Here is a 13864-nt window from a genome sequence, read left to right as displayed (position 1 = left end):
TCGGACAACTCCACAGCGGTGGCTTACATCAACCACCAAGGAGGAACACGCAGTCGGCAAGCCTTCCAGGAAGTCCGGCGGATTTTGATGTGGGTGGAAGCCACGGCCTCGACCATCTCCGCAGTTCACATCCCGGGCGTGGAAAACTGGGAAGCAGATTTTCTCAGTCGCCAGGGCATGGACGCAGGGGAATGGTCCCTTCACCCGGACGTGTTTCAGGAGATCTGTTGCCGCTGGGGGATGCCGGACGTCGACCTAATGGCGTCCCGGTACAACAACAAGGTCACGGCATTCATGGCACGTTCTCACGATCACAGAGCTCTGGCGGCAGACGCCTTAGTTCAGGATTGGTCGCAGTTTCAACTCCCTTATGTGTTTCCTCCGCTGGCACTGTTGCCCAGAGTGTTATGCAAGATCAGGGCCGACTGCCGCCGCGCCATCCTCGTCGCTCCAGACTGGCCGAGGAGGTCGTGGTACCCGGATCTGTGGCATCTCACGGTCGGCCAACCGTGGGCACTACCAGACCGACCAGACTTGCTGTCTCAAGGGCCGTTTTTCCATCTGAATTCTGCGGCCCTCAACCTGACTGTGTGGCCATTGAGTCCTGGATCTTAGCGTCTTCAGGATTATCTCAAGAGGTCATTGCCACTATGAGACAGGCTAGGAAACCAACGTCCGCCAAGATCTACCACAGGACGTGGAAAATATTCCTGTCGTGGTGCTCTGATCAGGGTTTTTCTCCCTGGCCATTTGCCTTGCCCACTTTTCTGTCCTTTCTTCAGTCCGGATTGGAAAAGGGTTTGTCGTTTGGCTCCCTTAAGGGACAAGTCTCTGCGCTCTCTGTGTTTTTTCAGAAGCGCTTGGCCAGACTTCCACAGGTACGCACGTTCCTGCAGGGGGTTTGTCACATCGTCCCTCCTTACAAACGTCCGTTGGAACCCTGGGATCTGAACAGGGTGCTGATGGTTCTTCAGAAACCACCGTTCGAGCCAATGAGGGATATTTCTCTCGCACGCCTTTCGCAGAAAGTGGTTTTCCTAGTAGCAGTCACTTCGGAGAGTGTCTGAGCTAGCAGCATTGTCATGCAAAGCCCCTTTCCTGGTGTTTCACCAGGACAAGGTGGTTCTGCGGCCGGTTCCGGAATTTCTCCCTAAGGTGGTATCCTCTTTTCATCTCAATCAGGATATCTCCTTACCCTCTTTTTGCCCTCATCCAATTCACCAATGTGAAAAGGATTTGCACTTGTTAGATCTGGTGAGAGCACTCAGACTCTACATTTCTCGTACGGCGCCCCTGCGCCGCTCGGATGCACTCTTTGTCCTTGTCGCTGGCCAGCGTAAAGGGTCACAGGCTTCCAAATCAACCCTGGCTCGGTGGATCAAGGAACCAATTCTCGAAGCTTACCGTTCTGCTGGGCTTCCGGTTCCCTCAGGGCTGAAGGCCCATTCTACCAGAGCCGTGGGTGCGTCCTGGGCTTTGAGGCACCAGGCTACGGCTCAGCAGGTGTGTCAGGCGGCTACCTGGTCGAGCCTGCACACTTTCACGAAACACTATCAGGTGCATACCTATGCTTCGGCGGATGCCAGCCTAGGTAGGCGAGTCCTTCAGGCGGCGGTTGCCCACCTGTAGGACGGAGCCGTTACGGCTCTATTATGAGGTATTATTTACCCACCCAGGGACTGCTTTTGGACGTCCCAATTGTCTGGGTCTCCCAATGGAGCGACAAAGAAGAAGGGAATTTTGTTTACTTACCGTAAATTCCTTTTCTTCTAGCTCCAATTGGGAGACCCAGCACCCGCCCCTGTTTTTTTGTGTACACATGTTGTTCATGTTGAATGGTTTCAGTTCTCCGATATTCCTTCGGATTGAATTTACTTTAAACCAGTTTATAATTTTTTTTTCCTCCTTCTTGCTTTTGCACCAAAACTGAGGAGCCCGTGGGAGCACGGGGGGTGTATAGGCAGAAGGGGAGGGGCTTTACACTTTTAGTGTAATACTTTGTGCGGCCTCCGGAGGCATAGCCTATACACCCAATTGTCTGGGTCTCCCAATTGGAGGTAGAAGAAAAGGAATTTACGGTAAGTAAACAAAATTCCCTTCATTACGCAAAAGACCACAGTTTGGCCTCCCTTCCGTTATACTTACAATCTATTAGTTTATTTAGAATATAGAGGGATGGATAATCAGTGAAATATGATTATTCCTTCCCACAACTCCCTAACAGTAGAGTTGAGCCATTTGCTTTCCTTCTCTTAGACATGAACATAATCATTTGTGTTTTTGCTTGTATTCCTCAATTCTAAATTTCAGATGCAGGGGAAATAAATGCACAGACTGATGAGATGTCTACTTTACCTGAAATGCCAAATAAAAGGTAAAGATGTAATAATGTGTGATTGAAATAGTGACTTACAAATCTGCAGATTTCGTTTAGTTGACAAGGGCCTAATTTGCCTAATTTTATTGGTGAGCGGGAAACGCATTTCCCATTGACAAACCATAGAATCAGCATGCAGAAATCCTTGTTCCTTAAGAGCCTACAATACCGTGGCTGTGTAGCATAGCTAAACAACGACATAAGTGGCAGCAATTGTGTATCCTCAGAAAGAAAACTTAAAAGATAAAAATATGTGGAGCAGGCACACAAAAGCTGGTTAGTTGTTTCTGTAGATCAGGGGACTGAAATTAAAATGGAGTCTGGGGCTATTTGAAAAAAATCCTGTTTTGAGCGCGATCTACATTTTTTTAATGAAGCATGACAGATTGCATGGACAAATTTAATTGTGTAGCTGCACACTACACTATTCAAGCAAGTGATGTTGCATTGCAATCCCTTCTGTGCTGTAATTCCACAACTCCCTAAACGCCATATGAGGGCCCCATGTCACCCCTGCATACATTATGATAGCCCCACATACAGTTTGATAGCCCCACAGCACCCCTACGTGCAGTATGATAGCCCCACAGCACCCCTACGTGCAGTATGATAGCCCCACAGCACCCCTACGTGCAGTATGATAGCCCCACAGCACCCCTACGTGCAGTAGATGGCCCCACAGCACCCCTACGTGCAGTATGATAGCCCCACAGCACCCCTACGTGCAGTATGATAGCCCCACAGCACCCCTATGTGCAGCATGATGATCCCATAGTGCATACCTCCTGTCTGGCCCTGTTGCTTGGAGATCTTCTCCAATGGGTGCAGACAGTCATTCAGCAGAAGTGCCATATTTAAAGACCATGCCAGATGAAAAAAAAATGCTTTTATGTTTGAAACTTCTGCAATAGATAATGGTTTCTTCTGGATCAGTTTAAACCCATGTTTGCTGTTTACCAATTTTTACCACTCGCATAAAGCAATTTCTCCTTCATCTTTAACAAAGGTGTATTTCTACTTTATTTTTTAACTGTCCTGCAGGATAAAACCATCAAAAAAGAGACGGTTTGTTGACAGTGATGATGAAGAGCAAGAAGAAAAAGAACAAGGTTAGTATCAAATCTAGGTCATAATATAACCATTTCTTTATCGTTCCTATGGGAGACCCAGACATTGGGGTGTATAGCTTCTGCCTCCGGAGGACACACAAAGTACTACACTAAAAAAGTGTAGCTCCTCCCTCTGAGCATATACACCCCCTGGATAACCAAATCTAGCCAGTTCATTGCTTTGTGTTCAGGAGGCACACATCTACACATGCATTCTCATCTGATTTTTCATTTTGGAAAGTTTTTGAAGAAAAGCGGGTCCAAGCCTTGACTCCCGGCATGTCCCTTCTCACCCCACTGTGTCGGCGGTGTTGTTAAGGTTGATTCCAGGGCTGGAGCCTTACATGCCGCGCTCCTTCACCATCCCTCGGGCTCTGGCTTGAAGTGGGAGCCAGCACGGTTCTCCCTGCTTTGCAGTAGGCCGGTCTCCATCCGCAGCCCTTCAGGATCCTGCTGGACGGAGCACTCATCCCCAGGGACTTGAAACCCTGCGTCTCACAAGCTAAGTATCTGAGACATTTATGTTCGGGGGGTCCCTTGTATTTTATTGTTGGGGAGAGTGTGCTGTGTAACTGTTCTGACATTTCCGGCCGGTTCTCTGGTTGTCACCTGAGAACCGCGCCGATGGAGCCTGCGCGCCGGCCGCATCGCTTAAATTTCGGCCCCGGCTTCGCCTGAGGCCTAGTTTCGATTTCACTGCCCTTGCATGTCAATCATGCAGAGGGACAGTGCGGCTCCGCCCAGCGGCCGTTCGGCACAGGGGAGGGACACTCCTCTCTGAGTAAATGTCCCTTCCCCTGTAAATCTTCTTGGCCCTCCAGATCCCGCTCTTAGAGTACATTGTGATGCCTGCTCTAACCAGACAATGCCTCAGCCTGGAATCGCACCCACAGTGGTCCCTCCGGCTGCTCCGGCTCCGGTGGCTGAACCCCCGGCTTGGGTAGAATCCTTCTCTAGGTCAATCTCCCAGTCTTTTGCCGACTCCATGGGACAGCTGTCCCGGACTTTGCTGAACATGCATCAGCCCCCTTCTCAGGGCGCCTCTGCTGCTAGGGCTCTCTCAGCGGAGCTCACAGAGGATTCTTCATCTGGTCCCAGACCCCGTCCTCCTAAGAGGAGACGCAGGGCTTCCTCTCTTTCCTCGTCCCGCGGCTCTGATTCAAGAGCTGACTCGCAGGACGAGGAGGATGCCGTTACTGGGGGCTCGGAGGCTACCTCCATGTGCCCCATTGATCTGTCCGAAAGTGACTCAGATGTTAGTGATTTGATTGCGTCCATTAATTCTGTACTGGACCTCAATCCGCCAGTATCAGAGGAGCAACCCTCTCTGGCAGAAAAGCACCAGTTTACCTTGCCTAAGAGGACAAGGAGTGTGTTCTTTAACCACTCCAGTTTTCAGGCCACTGTAACCAAGCCTAGGGCCTGTACTGACAAACGCTTCCCAAAGCGTGGTTCTGATGACAGTTTTCCCTTTCCACCAGAGGTGGTCAAGGAGTGGGCTCATTCACGAAAAGTAGACCCTCCGGTGTCTAGACTCTCAGCCCGGACAGTTGTATCAGTGGCTGATGGCACCTCACTTAAGGATTCCACTGACCGCCAGGTTGACCTTCTGGCCAAATCTGTATATGAGGCGGCAGGGGCCTCGTTCTCCCCATCTTTTGCAGCAGTGTGGGCTCTCAAAGCCATCTCTGCTTCTCTAGAGGAGATGCATTCCCTCACCAGGGAATCTATGCCCGAAATGGTTGCCTTAACTTCCCAAGCTTCAGCTTTTTCATCCTATGCCATGTCTGCCATGCTGGAAGCTTCTCACCGCACTGCGGTGGCTTCGGCTAATTACCTCGCTATCCGCAGGATCTTGTGGCTTCGAGAGTGGAAGGCAGACGCTTCTTCAAAGAAGTACCTTGCTGGGCTCCCTTTTGCTGGGTCCAGGCTGTTCGGTGAACAACTGGATGAAATTATTAAGGAAGCTACTGGCGGGAAGAGTACTTCCATGCCACAAACTAAAACCAGGAAACCTGTCCAGGGCAGGAACCAGTCGAGGTTTCGTTCCTTTCGTTCCTCCAACTGGTCATCCTCTAAGCCCTCGGCCTCGTCCACTAACTCAGCCAAGGACCAAAAACCCAACTGGCGCACGAAGCCGCGTCCTCAGAAGACCGCAGGAGCTGCTGCCACTAAGGCAGCCTCCTCTTGACTATCTGGCCGCGCCAGCAACGTCCTTGGTCGGTGGCAGGCTCTCCCACTTTGGCGACGTGTGGTTTCAACACGTCTCCGATCAGTGGGTGCGGGATATCATCTCCCACGGCTACAGGATAGAATTCTCTTCCAGCCCGCCAAACAGATTTTTTCTGTCAACTCCCCCCTGCTCCAAGGCCGCCGTCTTCTCTCAGGCCGTGGCATCCTTGCAGGCCAACGGAGTAATTGTACCGGTTCCCGCCCGGGAACGGTTCAGAGGTTTCTACTCAAATCTCTTCCTAGTTCCCAAAAAGGATGGTTCCTTCCGGCCCATCCTGGATCTCAAGCTTCTCAACAAGCATGTTCAGGTGCGGCATTTTCGCATGGAGTCTCTGCGATCAGTCATTGCCTCAATGACCCAAGGAGATTTCCTGGCATCCATCGACATCAGAGATGCCTATCTGCATGTGCCAATTGCAGTTTCACACCAGCGTTGGCTACGTTTTGCAATCGGAGAGGAACATTTCCAATTCGTGGCTCTCCCCTTCGGGTTAGCCACGGCCCCTCAAGTATTCACCAAGGTCATGGCAGCAGTGGTTGCGGTTCTGCACCTCCAGGGGTTGGCAGTGATTCCTTACCTGGACGACCTTCTAGTCAAGGCTTCATCCAGTGCAGACTGTCAGCGGAGTGTCTCGCTCACTCTCGCCACTCTAGTCCAATTCGGGTGGCTTGTCAATCTGCCCAAATCCACTCTGACTCCGACCCAGAAGCTCACGTACCTAGGGATGCAATTTGAGACTCTGCCGGCACTTGTGAAGCTGCCCTTAGTCAAACAGCAGTCCCTCCATCTGGCGGTGCGCTCTTTGCTGAGGCCCCGCCGTCATTCCATCAGGCACCTAATGCAGGTGCTGGGTCAGATGGTGGCGTCAATGGAAGCAGTTCCCTTTGCCCAGTTCCATCTGCGTCCTCTGCAGCTGGACATTCTCCGCTGTTGGGACAAGCAGACTTCCTCCTTGCACAAGTTAGTGGCTCTGTCGCCACAGACCAGGGGCTCCCTTCAGTGGTGGCTTCGGCCCCTCCCTCTGTCTCAGGGACGCTCCTTCCTGGCCCCGTCCTGGGTGATCCTCACCACGGATGCCAGTCTATCCGGCTGGGGAGCAGTATATCTCCACCACAGAGCGCAGGGCACTTGGACTCCGTCCGAATCAGTCCTCTTGATCAATGTGCTGGAAATCAGAGCTGTGCTTCTAGCTCTCTTAGCCTTTCACCACCTGTTGGCGGGCAAGCACATCTGAGTCCAGTCAGACAACGCGACAGCGGTTGCCTACATCAATCACCAAGGCGGGACCCGCAGCCGCCTGGCAATGTTGGAGGTTCAACGCATCCTTCAGTGGACGAAGGACTCCAAGTCCACCATATCCGCAGTCCACATCCCAGGCGTGGAACACTGGGAGGCAGAATTTCTCAGCCGTCAAACCGTGGACAGTGGCGAGTGGTCCCTGCATCCGGCAGTGTTTCGGTCAATCTGCCGCAAGTGGCGCACTCCGGAAGTGGATCTAATGGCATCCCGGCACAACAACAAGGTTCCGGTTTACGTGGCTCGCTCCCACGATCCTCAGGCCTTTGCAGCGGACGCTCTGGTTCAAGATTGGTCCCAGTTTTGTCTGTCCTACGTGTTCCCCCCGCTAGCTCTCTTGCCCAGAGTCCTGCGCAAGATCAGAATGGAGGGCCGTCGGGTCATCCTCATTGCTCCGGACTGGCCCAGGCGAGCTTGGTACCCAGACCTGCTCCATCTGTCCGTAGAGGTGCCGTGGCATCTCCCGGACCGTCCAGACCTTCTCTCACAAGGTCCGTTTTCCCGCCAGAATTCTGCGGCTCTCAGATTGACGGCGTGGCTCTTGAGTCCTGGATCCTGACGACTTCTGGTATCCCTCCTGAAGTCATCTCCACTATGACTCGGGCTCGGAAGTCTTCCTCGGCCAAAATCTATCACAGGACCTGGGGAATTTTCCTGTCCTGGTGTCGCTCTTCCGGCCATGCTCCTTGGCCTTTTTCCTTGCCGACCCTCCTGTCCTTTCTACAGTCCGGTCTGCAGCTAGGACTATCCCTCAATTCCCTCAAGGGACAGGTCTCGGCTCTGTCAGTGTTGTTCCAGCGGCATATCGCCCGACTGGCTCAGGTGCGCACCTTCATGCAGGGCGCGTCTCACATCATTCCGCCTTACCGGCGGCCCTTGGATCCCTGGGACCTCAATCTGGTCCTCACGGCCTTGCAGAAACCCCCCTTTGAGCCTCTTAGGGACGTTTCTTTGTCTCGTCTTTCACAGAAAGTGGTCTTTCTAGTGGCCATATCTTCCCTCAGGAGAGTCTCTGATTTGGCTGCGCTCTCTTCGGAGTCACTTTTTTTGGTTTTTCATCAAGACAAGGTGGTTCTCCGTCCGACTCCGGACTTTCTCCCTAAGGTGGTTTCTCCTTTCCACCTTAACCAGGACATTTCCCTGCCTTCCTTTTCTCTGGCTCCTGTTCATCGCTTTGAAAAAGCGTTGCATACTCTGGATCTGGTGCGGGCACTCTGGATCTGGTGCGGGCGCTCCGGATCTATGTGTCTCGCACCGCTGTTCTTAGGCGGTGCACCTCTCTTTTTGTGCTAACCACAGGTCGGCGTAAGGGCCTCTCGGCTTCTAAGCCGACCTTGGCTCGTTGGATTAGGTCGGCCATTTCCGATGACTACCAGTGTACTCAGGTGCCTCCCCCGCCGGGGATCAAGGCACACTCGACCAGAGCTGTCGGTGCCTCTTGGGCTTTCAGGCACCAGGCTACGGCTCAGCAGGTCTGTCAGGCTGCCACTTGGACTAGTCTGCATACCTTTTCAAAGTACTACCAAGTGCATGCTCATGCTTCGGCAGATGCGAGCTTGGGCAGACGCATCCTTCAGGCGGCTGTCGCCCATTTGTGAAGTTAGGTTCCGCCTACTTCCCAGTTTTCTGTTTATTCCCACCCATGGACTGCTTTGCGACGTCCCAATGTCTGGGTCTCCCATAGGAACGATAAAGAAAAAGAGAATTTTATTTACTTACCGTAAATTCTTTTTCTTATAGTTCCGTATTGGGAGACCCAGCACCCTCCCAGTTGCCTGTTGGCAGTTTCTTGTTCCGCGTGTTATCACCGGCTGTTGTTGTAGACAGAGGCTCCGGTTGTTCCGGTTCTTGCTCTATCTCTACTTGTGGGTGGCTATTCTCCTTCAGCTTTTGCACTAAACTGGCTAGATTTGGTTATCCAGGGGGTGTATATGCTCAGAGGGAGGAGCTACACTTTTTTTAGTTTAGTACTTTGTGTTTCCTCCGGAGGCAGAAGCTATACACCCCAATGTCTGGGTCTCCCAATACGGAACTATAAGAAAAAGAATTTACAGTAAGTAAACAAAATTCTCTTTTTTTCTTCCCTGTGCCACTATTGATAATAAGGCTTATGTGCGCGTAGCCTGAGCTTTGGTGTGTACTAGGGAATAGTCCCTGGCAAATATACCATGATACATCAAGAGTTAGGGGCCCTTTGCACACTACGACATGGCAGGTGCGATGTCGGTGGGGTCAAATCGAAAGTGACGCACTTCCGGCGTCGCTCTCGACATCGTAGTGTGTAAATCGTTTTAACTACGATTACTGAGCGCAAAAGCGTCGGTATCGTATGATCAGTGTAGTGTCGGTCATTTTCATTATTTTGGCTGCAGCGACGGTACGAGGTTGTTCCTCGTTTCTGCGGCAGCACACATCGCTGTGTATGAAGTCGCAGGAGCGAGGAACATCTCCTACCTGCGTCCTGTCTGCAATGCAGAAGGAAAGAGGTGGGCGGGATGTTTATGTCCCGCTCATCTCCGCCCCTCCGCTTCTATTGGCCGCCTGCCGTGTGATGTCGCTGTGACGCCACACGGCCCGCCCCCTTAGGAAGGAGGCGGGTCGCCGGCCAGAGCGACGTCGCAGGGCAGGTGAGTGCATGTGAAGCTGCCGTAGCGATAATATTCCCTACGGCAGCTATCACAAGATATCACAGCTGCGACGAGGGCGGGGACTATCGTGCTCGGCATCGCAACATCGGCTTGCGATGTTGTAGTGTGCAAAGTGCCCCTTAGTGTAGATCAGTTATTTATCCTTTGGAGGCCAAAAAATGTAATATTGGATTCAACTAGGTAGTAACCTCTGCTATTCCATAAAAGGCATACAGAAAAGTATACTGTGTGTAAAAAAAATACCTTTTCGGGTTAATTTTGCTTGTTAACCTCTTCACCCATGAGTCTGTTTTCACCATCTTGACCAGGCCAAGTTTTTCAAATTTTGACCATTGTCACTTTATGTGGTAATAAATCTGGAATACTTCTACTGAACCCAGCTATTCTAGCATTGGTTTTCTCTTTAAATATTATACTTCAAAGTCATAAATTTAGAGCAATTTTTTTTGGCGTTTATTTATGAAAAGTTTTAAACTTTTACAGTTTTCAAACTTAGAATTTTTATGCCCTTAAACCAGAGAGTTATGTCACACAAATGAATTAAAAAAGAACATTTACCACGTCTACTTTCTATCATCACGATTTGTGAAACAGGTTTTTTTTTATTTGTCGGGGAGTTAGAAGGGTTAAGTTTATCAGCAAATTCTCATTTTTTAATAAAATTTACAAAACCATTTTTTTAGGGACCACATCCATTTCAAGTGACTTTGAGAGGCCTATGTGATAGAAAATACCCAAAAGTGACACTTTTTGTTGTGTAATTTCTCTAGAGTTCACCGAAGGAGCGCTATTTGAATGTTAGAATGCCATGTTGGCTGGAATAGCTTGCTGACGCAATGTCACATTTCAGGGTCCCAAACATGCAGAAACACCCCACAATTGAACCCATTCTGGAAAGTACATCTCTCAAAGAATTTATCTTAGTGAGCAATTTTAACCCTCAAGTGATTCAGGGAATTGTATAATATTAGAGCGTGAGAATATTAATAATAATAATAAAAAAAAACACCTTCCAATAAAATATTGCTTTGGCTCCAAAGGTTTTTTTTAGAATGTCCCTATATGAGACATTAACTTTTATTACACTGATTGCAAGCATTGCAATACATTTTACCTGTCAGTGCTGCACTGACAGAAGCCTACTTAGACGATACTCCTGGCATGGTCTAACAGGCTTCCTGAAGGATCGCGCTGTTGCCTGCGGCCCTGTGATGCGATCACGGGGTGCCAATGAGTTGCCATGAAAATGTAAGACAGACCCCCCTTTTTCCCCAAAACCTCCGGGCAACAGTGGGGATAAGATTCCGCTATGATAGTGATGCTACTGACAGGACAGATCAGTTTTCCGGAAACAGTGGTAAAACTATAACAAGATTTATTGTTTCCAAACTCTCCCCTGTTTGTATGGGGGAGAAAAAGAAACTAATAAAATAAACCGTTACAATCAAACAACTCATACAAGACAACTATGTTACTAATTTCCTTACCAGGAGAACAGCCACATATTGTTGGTCCCTGAAGGGGGATGTCTTCCCTGGGGCCAGTAATGCCAACCCCCTCCACTAAACATGTCTGGGTTTACACAGGGTTAGTTCCAAAGGGAAAGCCGTAATGTAACTTTTCTCCTGGTTCACAATCTTAACCCTGTACAGCTAAGCAGAATTCAACCCAAGTTTACTAACAAAAATAACATATAAAATAAGTGACCATAATCTATTCTCATTTACAATAAATACAAATATTAACAATTTACATTTGATTAACACGCTCTGCGGGAAATTCTAATCCGAGCAGGAGGGTGCCTTGGGGAACTTCATCACGGACTGTGGCCTTTCTGAACTTCGCACCGCGGTATCAACAGTCGTTGGGAAGATGAATACAGTTTGTGCCTCACTGACTCTGTCCCATAGAGATCAGTTATTTAGGTTGGTCTAAACACCTAGCTAACCCTAGCTAAACTCGTTGGACCGGTCAAGGAGAATTTTTAAAATAGAACAAAAAACATGAGGTACCTCCTCCATGTTTTGGATATAGATTGCTTTACCCTTCCACAGGCGCCGTGTCACACTTCACAAAGCGTCCGGCTCTTTTCAATGATCTCCCGTTGTTTTTTCTTTTTCCACGCTCTCCACTGAATAGAAATTGAGAAATATTGTCCCAGACGTCACCAGTCACAGGAGCACACACAAAACACTGCTCATCTCAGCTTCGTCTCCGTGGCTACCAACCGACTTCTATTTACAACAAAACTTTATTCATCCTCAACTTGACTGACAGCAATGATGCAATAAAAGTATTTTATAAATCAAGCCGCAAATTCTCATTTTCACTGCACAGTTCAGCTATTATTTACATTACAGTATTCACAAAATTATTCAAGTATTGTTTTGTTAACTTTTAATAAAATTTAGAACAGTGAGTGTCGATGACATCTAATGGCCAGATGTCATCATTACAGGTGTGCCTTTTGTTCATAGTCAACACCAACACACATATCTCTATACACCCTCCTACAACAGCGTAGGTTCAGCTGAAAACCTCTGTCATAACTCACTTCCTGTGAATGCGGGCAGAGCGCCAGCACTCAAAGGAGATCAGCATTTCTGCCGAAGCATTGCTCTGAACAACAGGAGCGATCGGATAGTGCAGGCATAGGGGGACTAGTAAAATCAATGAAATATGTAAAAAAAAAAAAAAAGTTTTAAAAAATATGGAAAAATAAAACCTAAAAGTTCGAATCATCCCCCTTTCACCCCATTGAAAATAAAACCGTTAAAAAATAAAAAAAATACACAGTTCGTATGGCTGCGTTCAGAAATGCCCTATCTATCAAAATATACAAAATCAATGAATCTGTTTGGTACACAGTGTAGCGAGAAGAAAGATCTAAACTCTAAAATTTACGTTTTCAGAGGGGCCGCCACAACATTGAATTAAAATGAAATAACAGGTGATGAAAACGTCACATCTATACAAAAATGCTATAATTTAAAAACATCAGCTCAAGATGCAAAAAATAAACCAAAAAGAGCCCAGATCCCAAAAAATGAGAACGCTACGGGTCTCGGAAAATGGTGACAAAAGTGCAATATATATATATAGAGATAGATATAGAGAGATAGATATAGAGAGATAGATATAGAGAGATAGATAGATATAGATAGATATAGATATAGATATAGATAGATATAGATAGATATAGATATAGATAGATAGATAGATAGATATATTTAATATAATGTATGTATATTGAATATAATGTATGTATATTGTATGTATGTATATTGTATATATGTATGTATATTGCCTAGATGTATAGTTTTACTTTTATGTTTGGTATCTATGAACTTGTACTGACCCGGGGAATCCGAATGACGGGTCAGTTTTACCATATAATAAACTTGGTAATTAAAAAAAACAATTGTGCAGTTGCACTTTTTTTTGGCAATTTCACCACACTTGGAATTTTTTTTCCCAGTACAATATGAGACAGAATGGATGGTGTCATTCAAAAGTACAACTCATCCCGCAAAAAAACAAGCTCACATGTGGCTATATTGATGGAAAAATAAAAAAGTTGTGGCTTTTGTAAGCAGGGGAGGAAAAAATAAAAATGAAAAATCACCGGGTGGTGAAGGGGTTAAGCAAATTTTTAATTAATTGATTTATCTCTGAATTGTAATGTTTCCTTGCAGCTTTAAAAAAAATAAATAAATAAAAATAAATCTATCTCTAAGATAACAAGTATATGATTGAAGAATATCTTTCCAAATCCTGTCTCCTGTAACAGAAGCTGCTGTTGTTGTGGTTTTCTCACTTGATGTTATATTTTAGATGTTTTAGAAATGGAGGAGCAGAATCCAGACGTTTATTCAGAAATTATCAGTGAAAGGTGAGTTTCTTAATCCTTTCAAAGTCAGTTGTTTTGGGAAGGTCATTTTTTTAATATTATCTTAGTTTCCTTAAATATTAATTATGCCTTACATAAATCTTATACCAGCCCTCTCCCTGATCAGCTGGTTTAAAGTGTCTGTGACTTTGCGATGAACACTGTGGGCTCTTCATTGTTTACTTGGGTCATTCAGCATACCGTACATATGGAATAATGCTGTCATACTTTGCACAGACACTACTGAGTGTATAGAGGAGTTGAATAACTGATGTTTCATTGCTCACCAGAGAGCTGTTGCTCCTTCAGACA

At 47.4% G+C, this 13864-nt stretch overlaps 1 protein-coding gene across 3 annotated transcripts in view; it reads left to right on the top strand.

The window, feature by feature from the left end:
* TIMELESS (timeless circadian regulator) overlaps window positions 1-13864 on the top strand; it is a 215369-nt gene that overhangs the window by 188979 nt on the left and 12526 nt on the right. For all 3 annotated transcript variants that reach the window (XM_075337008.1, XM_075337010.1, XM_075337009.1), the window contains 3 exons: window positions 2311-2374; window positions 3419-3486; window positions 13498-13555. In XM_075337008.1, coding sequence (XP_075193123.1) covers window positions 2311-2374; window positions 3419-3486; window positions 13498-13555 — 190 coding nt within the window. The remainder of the gene's footprint in view (window positions 1-2310; window positions 2375-3418; window positions 3487-13497; window positions 13556-13864) is intronic.

The sequence above is a fragment of the Anomaloglossus baeobatrachus genome, chromosome 2 (genome assembly GCF_048569485.1).
Source record: "Anomaloglossus baeobatrachus isolate aAnoBae1 chromosome 2, aAnoBae1.hap1, whole genome shotgun sequence".
NCBI lineage: Eukaryota > Metazoa > Chordata > Amphibia > Anura > Aromobatidae > Anomaloglossus > Anomaloglossus baeobatrachus.
The sequence above is the reverse complement of the archived record's forward strand: the minus strand, read 5'-3'. Positions and strand labels throughout refer to the sequence as shown.